Raw genomic sequence first — 12,416 nt, 5'->3', positions numbered from 1 at the left:
TCACTCCCCTATTCAATTAAATCCCATGCATTTTCAACTCCTATATCCTTTAAAACCCTTCACACCCTATCTTTTCTCTCCTTCATGTGCTCTGTGATCCGGACAAGCTGGACTGTTCGTCATTCCTGTCCAGTACTCCTCTAGGCTCCATGTCTTTGAATAAGCTGTTCCCTAGTCCTAGAATCCCCTATGTTCTCTCCTGTCTGTTAGAATCCCTGGTTTTCTTCAAGGTTCAACTCCAACTCTACCTCTTTCATGAGACATTTTGTGATTTCCCCCAGCTACTAGTGCCTTCTCCAATTACTTTGTTTTACACACACACACACACACACACACACAAACACAAAAAATACATATATGTGTGTGTGTGTGTGTATATACACATATACATACACATTTATGGTTACATTGTTTCACCCAACAGAATATAATCTCCTTGAAGACAAAGACTGTTTCGTTTTTTTCCCTCTGTACCCATAGTACCTAATATAATACATACTACTTCGTTGTGTTGTTCAGTCATTTTTTAGTCATGTCTGACTCTTCATATGACCCCTTTTGGGGTTTTCTTGGCAAAGACACTGCAGTGGTTTGCCGTTTCCTTCTCCAGCTCATTTTAGATGAGGAAATGAAAGCAAACAGGGTTACGTGACTTGTCCAGGGTCAATATAGCTAGCATGAGGCTGGATTTGAATTCAGGTCCTTCTGATTCCAGGGTCAGCATTCTATCCGCTGTGCCACCAAGCTGCATTTATTTAATAAATGTTTGTTGATGGAGTGATTGCATCCATTTATACAAGCCTTCCTTTACTTATGTCTCTGAATTTTTCATATTCATCTTGTTTCTCAGAGCAATAATTACATTACTGTTCTATTACATTTGTATACAAAAATTTGTCCTGTCCTTTTGAGGAGCTTTTTGCTACCACAAAAAAGTAGTATATTTTAGTACACGGGACCTTCCAGGTTGTTGGGGTTTTTAATGACATTTAGCTTACAGCTCCATCTATGATACATTTTTCCCAAGCTCTACCAATATTAAATGTTATAATTTTAAACTAGTTTTGGAAATTGGATAAATATTGAAGTTGTACTTAAAGTTTCTTTACTTTGTATTTCTCTCATTAATAGTGATCATTTCTCAAGTGATAGCAATCACTTTCATTCTTCAGAAATTGTCTATTCCCTTTAATCAGTTATCCAGTGGAGAAAACAGGTATTAAATATGAACATTTCTATCAGTTCTTTATATATCTGAATGTCATATTTTTTTAATCACATAAATGTTACTACACAGATTTTTTGTATCAATCTGTCTTTTAGATTTTGTTATGCAAAATATTTTCTTTTATATAATCAAATTTCTTTGTTTGATAGATATGAATTTACTCATACAGCCATAGATCTAAAGCTGGAGGCTACCTGAATGGTCATGAAGTTAAAAAGCCCGCATTTGACAGTGAAGAAACTGAGCCCCAGGGGAGGGTAAAATGATTTGACCACAGTCACACAAATAACAAGCATCAGAGGTGGGATTGGAACCCAGTTCCTCTGACTTCTTTCTACAATACCATAATACTCTTCTCCACAATTGAGATGAATATAGTCTTCCGTCTCTTCTGTTTAAACATCTTTAGATCTTTGATCCAATTGCTGTTAAGTGTGAGTGTAAACCCCGAGCTTCTTATTGTGTATAGGTGAAGAAACTGGAGCACTGAAGTGCAATGAAAAAGTATTTACCAAAAAAAGAAAACTACCAAAACTGACATAAGAAATAAATAACTTAAGCAGACTAATCTCAGAAGAAATAAAGTATGCCATTAATAATCTGCCTTATAAAATTCATATACACTCACATGAGCCAGAAGGATGGAAGGGTGAACTTTTTTCCCCTATGTGATGTAACATTATATATAAAATTTTAAGTGTATGATATTTAGTTATTTTTGAAAGGCAAAAATGGTCTTGATTTTTAAATCTAAGGAAAAGAAAAACAGCAGGTGAATGAAAAATATTTTTTAAACCTAATCATGTTCTAAGCACTGTGATAAGTGCTGGGTTTACAAATACAAAATTGAAATAGTTCCTGCTCTCATACTTAAGCCAAGGGGTGGATGTTAGGCCCTGGGAAGTCACAAAGATGGTGAGTGGAACAACTGATATGCCCTTTCCAGAGGCAATGGTTTAAAAAAAAAAAAGATGGAAAAGGGAGTAAATGGTACACAGGCAGTGACAAGGCAGAAAATGAAGACTGCATGGTCCTAAGCAGTGCCAAGCCGAGTGGCTAGCTCCTCCCAGGCACAGTCTCTGGGAAAAAGAAAACCAAAAAAAGTGTACCAAAAACTATGTAATGTGCTAATTTATGTACTGGCAAATAAAACACAGCATTACACTTTTAAAGGATCATAACTAATAAGGACTTATTAGGAACACTAGGAATTCAGGGATGGAAAGTGGTCAGCAAAACATTGTATCAACAAAAAAAAATCACAAAAATAAATAGATCATATAAAGGTATGAATGGTCTTTGATAATTTTCAACAGTATCAGTTCATCAAAGTCCAAAACATTTGGTAGAGGTTCGAAGCTTATATGAGGTATAGTCCCTGCCTTCCTGGAGCTTATGATGTAACAGTAAGACAAAAACACAGCCATAATTCATAGTAGTTCTTTCTATGAATACATATGTATAATTATGTATTTATATGTAGTACATGTTCATATGTTAAAAAGTATATGTAATCTGCCTAGAACAAAACATAAATACATTTTTAGAACAACATACGGTCTATGAGAGGAGACCATTACCAACAGAATGGAATCAGAGAGAGTCTTCATGAAAGAGGCAGGAGTTCAGTTCAGTGAGGCTTTTAAGATGGTAGGAATTTCTTAATGCATTTATCATAAATGAAGTAGAAGGATTTTTTTCCCCAACAGGGTAATAAACATCTTCTTGAAACCAAAAAACCCAATATTACATATAGTGAAGAAATGAAATCATTCCCACAAAAAAATGGGAACAAAACAAAGTTTCCTACTTTCACCACTTCCCTTTGTGTTATCTATGACAGCAATTACAGTGAGCTTGTGGGGAGGAGAGCAATTGAGGGATAAGATTTGCTGACTAAAAGTTATATATCACTATTTGCAGAAGGCACATGTTTATATGGACTTAGAAAAAATAAGAGATATAACAGAAAATTGAGATAATGAGTTCAGCACAGTATTAATTAGGCTATGAGGTAAACTCACAAAAATTCACTTTCTTCTATTCCCCAAGTAGAGCACTTTTAAAAAAAAGTAATTCTATTTACAAAAATGACAAAAACATAAAGTATCTGAACTACCAATACATGGGAATATTTTGGACTGGGAATAGCAGTTAGCAGACTTAGCCTTTGGTAACTGACCTAAACCAGAATCCCCAGACTGCTCCTACTCGATATGGGCATCAGAGGGTTGGGTGATTGGACTTGGAGCCTTTTTGGTTCTTATTTTTTATTAGTTTGTTGACATTGTCTTTCCTTTTCACCTTCTACATTGTCAGTTGTAATAAACTACGTAGAAACTTGGGAAACCTTAGATATGATATTTTTGGAGACTGAACTTTTATCTTTCATGACAGTTTGAAGGGCATCACTTTGTCTTCCTTACATTTACCAGAGCCATTGACCTGCTAAGCTTAGATAAGTGGCAGTTACCTACAACGTGACAAAATGAAGAGGTATTTTTCTTCCTTGATACCTGTTTTTCTAAAGACAGGATATTTATATTTGCCAAAAGATTATTCTCTTTGTAGTTCCTAAAGATGTTTGCTAGTTCTTTATTCTTAGCTGTTGTGCTTTTTTTTTTTTTAACTTAAAAGGGTTAACACTTAGCTTTTATTTCTATACTTCTTATCTATGCATGCCAGGTCTGAAAATGCTTGCTCAGAACAGGTTGGAGATACTGACCTTCATCCAAATTATAATTTTAGCTGATACTTTTCCTTTTTCCCTTTATTTTCCTACTTTAGGTCACAATTCCCAGACCCTCTGTGGCATCCACACAGTCTACTTCAGGAAGCTTTCATTATGGCCAACCCTTGGAGAAAAAGGATCTTCAGCCTCTGGAACACACTGTCGAACTTTATTCTCCAAGGGAAAATGTGTCTGGTGTGGTGGGAACAGAGGGTGAACTTCCCAGTGGTGCCAGCAGAACAGACTGGGTACTTCCCTTGGATCATCTAGGGCAGGATAGCACTCCAAAGGAAGGCCTCACTAAGGAATGTGTCAAATCCCAAGATCTGCTACCTGACCATAACAACATCAAAATGGCCACAAAAGAATTTGAGACTCTCCCTGTGGGAGCTGACGAGAAGAGCGTTGTGTTGGGTTCAGACAATGAGGAGGAGAAATTAGGCAAAGGGCACTGTTTCATTGAGATTTCTAATCTTCCGGGAGATTTAGAAAGGGAACATTCACATACTCCCGAACCTCTTGAAGAATTCAGGACACGGACTTTCTGCGTGGTACCAAATCAGGACACAAATCACGAGATAATGAAGCTTCTGGCAGGTGCAACTTCAGAAATTTCTCCAGCACGAGTCATCCACCCACATGGTGAAGGACAGATAGGTCAAGGAGTGGTGCAAAAAAGTAAGTTACAGAGAGATGAGGATATCCGTAAGGGGGAAGACGTGCCCAGTCATCAAGGGGATCTCTCTGCTTTTTTACATCAAGAAGGGAAGAAAGAGAGAATTTCCCCTCGAAATGGAGAGCTATTCCATTGCATTTCAGAGAATGAACATTCTCCTACGTCCAGAAAGGATGTCATTAGGTCATCCTTTATAACCAGACATAGCCGCATCCCTGTTCTGGCACAAGAGATCGATTCAAGTTCTGAGACCTCTTCTCCAGTTTCAGCAAAAGAGAAGCTCCTTCAAAAGAAGGCTCACCAGCCGGATCTAGTCAAGCTGCTGGTGGAGAAGAGACAACTCAGGTCTTTCCTTGGTGATCTCTCCAGTGCCTCCGACAAAGTGCTAGAAGAGAAGCTGGCTGCTGTCCCTGCCCCCTTTCCTGAGGATGAAGTCTTCACTCCCTTTTCAAGACTGGCACTAGACCCTCGCTTGAGCAGATCAGCCGAAGACAGCTTTCTGTCACCTCTCAGTTCCCAGGTTAGAAAGAGCAAAATTCCACGGCCGGTTACCTGGGCTAACACAGACCAAGTCAACAACTCGGCCTCTGCTCAGTTTTTTCCTCGGCCACCACCAGGAAAACCTCCAACTAGACCTGGAGTGGAAGCTCGGTAAGACCACAAGGACAGGGCATGTATGTGTTACAGGGGTTATAAGAAAGCTTCCGTAAGTCATAGACAGTCATAGCACAGTGCGGGGGTCAGCAAACTATGCCCTCCACCCCTCATCACCTGTCTTTGTAAGGTCCATGAGCTAAGAATGGTTATCTTTTTTTTTTTTTTTAAGTTTTGTTACCCTGGCATAGTGGAAAGAGTACTGGGTTTTAGAAGATCTAAGTTTTAGTCTTGGTTCTAATATTTTCTAGCTATTTGACACTGGAAAGGTGAAGAGCTCTTTGAAATATCAATTTCTTCATTTTAAAATGCAGATAATAATATGTGCATGACCTACCTACCTCACAAGGGGGTTGTAAAGAAATCACTTTGTAAATCTTAAAGTACTATTTGAGTTACGATTATCATCTCCTAGCCACTGAAATTCATATTCATGCCTTCTCTCTCCAGAAGCATGACTAATTTTTATGGCTTAAATGCTTCCATAAGTAGCTAGAATACCATTTTAATAAATATCATTATAATGTCTAGCTCTATATTAAAAAAAACTATTTCTGTATCTCTGCAGATGACCCCCGGTACTTTCCTGATCAAATTAAGATGAATTCCTATAAACAAAAAATCCTATGACAGATTTTACTGGTTTTTGTGTGTAAAGTTGTTTTGTATTTGCAATTTTTGGTATATATTTTATATAAGTCTTATGACATGTTTTAGAGGGAGAAAAGGGGAAAGATTATGGGGTGATATCAGAGATGTCTTCCTTTGAGAATTGAAGCACTGAGGTTTCCAGGGTAGAAAAACCAGTAAGGAAGAGAAAGAGGCCCTAAACTGTTAGCAGGAACAAACGAAAAAACAAGTATCTGAAATTACATGCAGTATCTCACCTTTGTATTTGTTAGCAACACATCTCCCTTTGAGTATAAGAGATTTTTGTATTTTAAAGTGCCAACACCGAAGAGAAGCACTCTTTCAAACCTCAGGAAGAATGGGGAATGTCTTTCATCACACACTACCAATAAGTACAGTGAAATCATTTAAATGAGACATTAAAGTCCAACCTATACATTTTCTCTTGATAGTATAAGGATTTATTCAAGGGTTCATCACCCAGATTTTCTCTCTTTTCTTTTTAACACCTGACTAAAATTATTTTCTAAGCACTTTCATGTGCACAGCACTGAGGAAGAACCAAAAATGAAATATTATTTAATCCCTAATCTTGTGAAACTTGTAACCCCAGTAGTATGTAGTAGTATCGCTTAAGTAACCTAAGGTTATGATACATATATTACTACAATACAGAAGTATTTGTGAATCTCATACCAACTGTTAAGAAAGACCCAACAGAGGAAAATATTGTTACTATCTGGAAGAAAGCATGGTTGATCAGTTGGTAGAATCAGCAACATCTAAACTGATCCTTAAAGGATGGATAGGATTTTATTAGGTGTAGGTTGGGGAATGGGGAGGACAAGGCGCCAAGGGGTAAGACGATCAGCTCTGCCCTGTGCCTGGAGCGCATTCCCTCCTCATTTCCATCTCCCAGAGTTCTCTGGCTTCAGGTGCCTCCTCCTTTGTCTGGCCTTCCCTGATCTCGTCAGGATTTTCTCCTTCCTCCACTACTTTATCTGGATACCTCCTTTGCCCCCACTATTCCCTATCTTGGGTACTATATTTATTTACATGCAAACATGTTCTGTCCCTTCTTCCAACAGAAAGGAAGCTTCTTGAGTGTAAGGACTGTCATTTTTGTCTCAGTATCTCCATGGTTTAACACAGTGCCCTGTACATGTTAGGCAGTTTATAAATAGTTGGTAAACTACTTTGTTGAATTTATGATTTGGGTCGCTTATTAATTCAATATAATAACTAAATAAATCTAAAAATGTTTATCATTTTAAGGCCACAAAAGTTAACGTGCTTCTTGTTAATCAAAGGAACATTTTGTAAGCAGGCCCAGTGGTAGTACTATGCTAAATATAACAGGATAAACCAGCTTAGAGCACAGAGGCCAAATACTGGAAGCTTCCCGGTTGGGCCATGGTCCTAAAGCAACAGGTTGAATTAATTTTAATTATAGCGCTATCTGTGCTGAGCCCCGGGGGCAGGTTAGTAACACTTTCCCAAACATAGCAGGAAACTGAAGGAGAGAGAAGAGGAGCCCAGAAAGTGCGTGAGTTGTTTACTGTGACTATCGAATGTCATTCCCAGGCTCCTTGCTTCTTACAGGTGCTGCATGCACACACCTGAAGGGCATTTTCAGGTGCCAGGTAATTATAACAGTAGCACCTTTAGCAGTTTGAAGTTTTATAAATCAAAATGAAGGCTTTTGAGCCACTTATTATAACATTTGAATTATCTAGCCAAACACGTCTTCAAATACTGTAGTATCAGGGATTCTCACAAGTTCCATTAAGGTAACAGAATAATACAGTTACGTTAACTAGAAAGAAGTGAAGTGAACCTTTAGTCCAACTTCACCATTTTACAGATGAGCAAACTGGGATTAAAGAACTTTTTATTTTATAAATTATTAAATGCGGTGAAAATATTTTTAATTATAGTGTTTCTTCTTGGTGAGTATAATTCATACGGAAGATTCACAGCATCGGGGTGAAGATTTCCATGTGTGTCTACATCCTCAGATGAAATGGTTTAACCAATATTACATGACCACACAGATGATCAAAAAATATCGAAAAATAAAAGCAGAACAATGGAGTGCTCTGTACTCCCAAAACAATATGTACTTGTAATGGCACGAACATTTGGCATATGTAAAGTATATCTGTGCATATTTTGGGGTATTTACAGTTTGCAGATTATATCAAGATAATTCTTCTTGTGTTCTTTTAAGGTTACGTAGATATAAAGTCCTGGGGAGCAGCAACTCTGACTCAGACCTTTTCTCCCGTCTGGCTCAAATTCTTCAAAATGGATCTCAGAAATCTCGGGGCTCTACTCAGTGTAAGAGTCCTGGCTCCCCTCACAGTCCAAAAACACCCCCCAAGAGCCCAGTTGTCCCTCGGAGAAGTCCCAGCGCCTCCCCACGAAGTTCTTCCTTGCCCCGCACTTCAAGTTCCTCACCATCCAGGGCTGGACGGCCCCACCATGACCAGAGGAGTTCATCCCCACATCTGGGGAGAAGTAAATCACCTCCCAGCCACTCAGGATCCTCATCTTCGAGGAGGTCCTGCCAACAGGAGCACTGCTGTCTTAAACCCAGCAAGAATGGCATGAAAGGATCTGGCAGCCTCTACCACCACTCTGCCAGTCCCAAAACTCCCCCAGGGAAGAGTAAGTCAGCCAGTAAACTCAGCAGATAGGAACCAAGCTGTGTCCCTATCACAGGTGTGAAACCCTCCTAAACCTGATGCATGTTGTGTCCGTGTACTGTATATTTTAAAAAAAAAAATCAGTGTTGACCTTCACTTGCAAAAGAAAGTAACATGATAAATTATTTATGAAAAGAACATGTGACAGAGAATTACCCAAAGGCAGGCAGCAAGCAGATCAGAAATGCCTGTGAAGGGGCAGCCCAGCAAACTGACTTGGGTGAAACTCGCCAAGCCCAGTGATCTCTAATTCTTAGCTGCTTTTTAAGAGAAAGAGTTGTGGGGGAGGCTGAATGAAGTTTACAGTTTTGGCCTACTTTTTACTTAATGGTTACTTAAACAAAATTTGAAAACTCTTTAATATTTTCATCCAAGGTTTCCTCACCTTTGAGAACTGGTATTGCTCAGATCATTTTAGTTTGTTTAAGAAAACATGCTATCTGGAAACCAGTGATGATGAGTGCTTTGCTTGTATGTCTATATGATGTGTTGGGTCTTTGTGTAACCTTTGCTCCAAGTCCAAGTGACCTCTTTGGAATCCAATTTCAGGAGCTTGTCTTGACCGCATAATTCATTCTCCCTTCTCTCACCAGGCTCATCTTTGAAAATATATATATGTTAGCACGTACTAAAAGTTTTTAACAGTGTTTGCTAGGACTTTCCTTAGCTGTTTCAGATTGAGAGAACTTCTTACTTCCCTCATATTGTCCTTTGAGGCAATAGCAGTACAGTTCAGTACGTCTATATGGTTGACAGATAACTACAGACCTTTCTGGAATACATCAGAAATCGGGGATGTCCACAGATTGTTTTGGAAGCCTGAACTTTTACACTAACAGCACCTTAGAAGGGTTATAAGAGGTATGACAGCTCAAGTGGAGGAACCCACTTGCCTGTAACTTACCTCACTATAATCTCAATCCTCATTCCCTAACTCCTTGGAGTATCAGTTGTTTTCAGTGTCAGCCTCCAAGATGTTTCCAGAAAGAGTAAATGGGAAAGGGACACTGGGAAGTCTCTCCATTTCTACATCGCAGGGTTACCTATCCCTCTCCCCAGAAAAGAGAATTAGGTATGTTGTTGAGGAAGATCATCCTCAAGCCTTACATTTTGTAAGTTACCTAAAAACCAGAATTGAATATCTGGGGAAATAAAGCTGGAAGATCAGGCTTAAATAGTTATCTTTGGCTTTTTTTAACCATCTTTTGCTCCTAGCACGTCATACCTCTGTGCCTCAGATTAACAATGCTGAGCTTCCCCATCCCAATGTCTTGTTTGTATGGTCCTAATTAGTAACTATGGAGGACCTTAGTGGGAACCCTCCCATCATATATTTCTCCCCCTGAAAGGTACCAGCCAAAATGAAATGACCTCAGACTTTGAATTGGCCTTCTTTGTACTCCCTGTCCCTGGCATGCTGGGTGTTATGGAAACCTTATCAGGGTCAGATAAATGAGTCTGCTTGCTGTTGATATTTGCCTTCCAGCAAACATCTGTGCTTTGTATTTGTTGCCAAACCTCATTCCCTTGGTTCGAAAAAGGAATTATTTCTTCTTTGAGTAAGTATGTTCTGATGCTGCATCAATGTAGCCCTGAAGCTGCACTGAACTTTTTCTCTTGGTCTATGTTGGACTTAAAAAAACAAAACAAAACACTCTCCGTGTGTGTACTGTCTCCTCTAAGTAATGTAGCATAGTAGGGAACCTTAATTTCTTTTGGGTTTCAAGCACTACAGAGGAATGCAATAGGTAGGGAATACCTGCTGTTCCTGAAGCAACTGTAACGTTGGCAAGGCCGATCTCTGTATTATATTGTATAATAGTTGCTATAACAATACTTGCATGTCTTCATGGTAAATTATATTATATAAATATTTATAAATATATATATATATAGACATATGCGTATAAACTCAATTCACTCTCATTCTCCATTTGTAATTTATAGACCGCAGATGGTGAAATCCCCTTTCTATCGCGTGCCTCAAATACACTTGGGCCTTGCGTCTTCATTTTCTGAAAATATTTTCTTGGCATGTGACACCTCAGACAGATTATTTCTGCCTTCCCTGTGTAAGGTTTAAGGGTTGGCAGTTCTCAAATAAGCCAGGTTTTAGGAGTGTAGTTTAAACTTTCATTTAAAGAGCTTTTAATAGGAAAAAAATACTTGAAAGTGTATTACTGGTTCAAAGATTTGTCATGTTAATCTCATAGTACTGTCGTCATGGTGAGAGCAGATAATCTGGGACGATGATCATGGTTTAAATCCAGTGACAGAGAGAATGCCATGCTAGGTTAATATGAATTGATAAAAGAATCCCTGTTATCGTTCCATTTTGCTTTCTTCACTTTATTGGGTACTTTATAAGCTTCTGACATCAGAGCTATATAATTTTTATTTCGTTGTATTGGCTAATCTGTGCTAAAAGTAGCCTGCTTTAAGCCCTGTTCTCTCTGGTCAGACTGTGCTAGTTATAATCCATTTTGAAGAGCTGTTGCTGCAGATGTGGCTACTATTGTAGTGTATGTGTGATCACACTTTCTTGCTGGCATCTTTGCCGAGTTTTCCCCAAACCAACACTGAAATCAGAGTGGCATTTAAATGTGTTTTCCCGGCTTCGGTTCTCCCCATCATACCCCTGACCTTTCCACTGTGCTGCCCTGCTTTTTATAAGAAGCACTGGCAAAGTTTGTTAAGCCTCAAATATTAGACATCAGGATTCAGAGATAAGCAGCCATCATTACGTAAGAATATTTTATCTTGCATGTTAAAGAAAGAGTTAACCAAAGATGTGTTTCTGCTCTCTCTGCTTCCTTTTAGTAGGAAAACCCAAAAGTAACTCTACCCTCATATATTATTAAGTATATTTAAAAGTACATGTCCTATATAGCATATCCAATATAAATGTTCTTTTTAAAAGCATAGTTGTCTGTCCTTGCACGAATTATTTGTGCTTTTAGATGTTGAGTGTCACTCAGGCTAAAATTAGAGTGTCATTCCTGAGCAGAGCTGGGTCAGGACCTTTTGGGGGGGGGGAGGGGATCTTGGTTGTTTTTTTAAGTTAAGATGCATAAAGAATGCATTTTTTTCCTCTAGTGGTGGCATATTGCAGACTTTGGTGACAAGCATTGCTTATCCACTATCAGTAATATAAAAATAGTTCATTTGATTATCCTAAATACAGTGTGTTGATTTTAGGGTTTTAGGGGTACATGCTAATTAAAGTGAAATAAAACTATTAAAATGCAAAGACAAAAAAAAATTTTTTTTTAAATGTAAGGCAAAAGCCAGAACTGCATTATGGGAACTCAAGTGCCTCAGTTTGAATGGAGGTTGGGAAGGCAAGCCTTTTCACAGCCTGCAATTCCTGGGTGCTTAAACACACTTATCAACTCACACTCCTCCTAAACTCCCTTTTCTTCTCCCAATTCTTTGTACTGTCTCAGTTGAGCAGACATGGGCAGAAACTTCTTAGTCCCCTTATGTTGCTATATGATCCTGTCCTTAATTATGCTTCCCAGGGATTGGAAACTGGTTAAGACATTCAGTTAAAATTCCATGTAGTAATCTTTGCATATGTTTTCACATATGATGATATTTTTGTGGGACCAGATTTAACACATGGTAAATGTAAAGAGGAAAATTGGGTCAGATAAAATTTAATCTTAAAGCCACTGCCTGGAATTATGAGAATCTCTGAATTTTAGACTTGTTCAGAGATGTACTATTCCTTAAATTCACCATTCCTGTGCAAGCTGGCTTTGCTGATAATGATGTATTTACACTTAA

General features: G+C 38.4%; 1 protein-coding gene across 2 annotated transcripts in view; it reads left to right on the top strand.

The window, feature by feature from the left end:
• TTBK2 (tau tubulin kinase 2) overlaps positions 1-11,547 on the top strand; it is a 232,985-nt gene extending 221,438 nt beyond the window's left edge. For both annotated transcript variants that reach the window (XM_072623579.1, XM_072623577.1), the window contains 2 exons: positions 4,016-5,286; positions 8,150-11,547. In XM_072623579.1, coding sequence (XP_072479680.1) covers positions 4,016-5,286; positions 8,150-8,618 — 1,740 coding nt within the window. In that variant the 3' untranslated portion in view covers positions 8,619-11,547. The remainder of the gene's footprint in view (positions 1-4,015; positions 5,287-8,149) is intronic.
• The last annotated feature ends 869 nt before the right edge of the window (positions 11,548-12,416 follow it).

This window comes from Notamacropus eugenii, chromosome 7, assembly GCF_028372415.1.
Source record: "Notamacropus eugenii isolate mMacEug1 chromosome 7, mMacEug1.pri_v2, whole genome shotgun sequence".
NCBI lineage: Eukaryota > Metazoa > Chordata > Mammalia > Diprotodontia > Macropodidae > Notamacropus > Notamacropus eugenii.
This window is presented reverse-complemented; position numbering and strand designations above follow the sequence as displayed.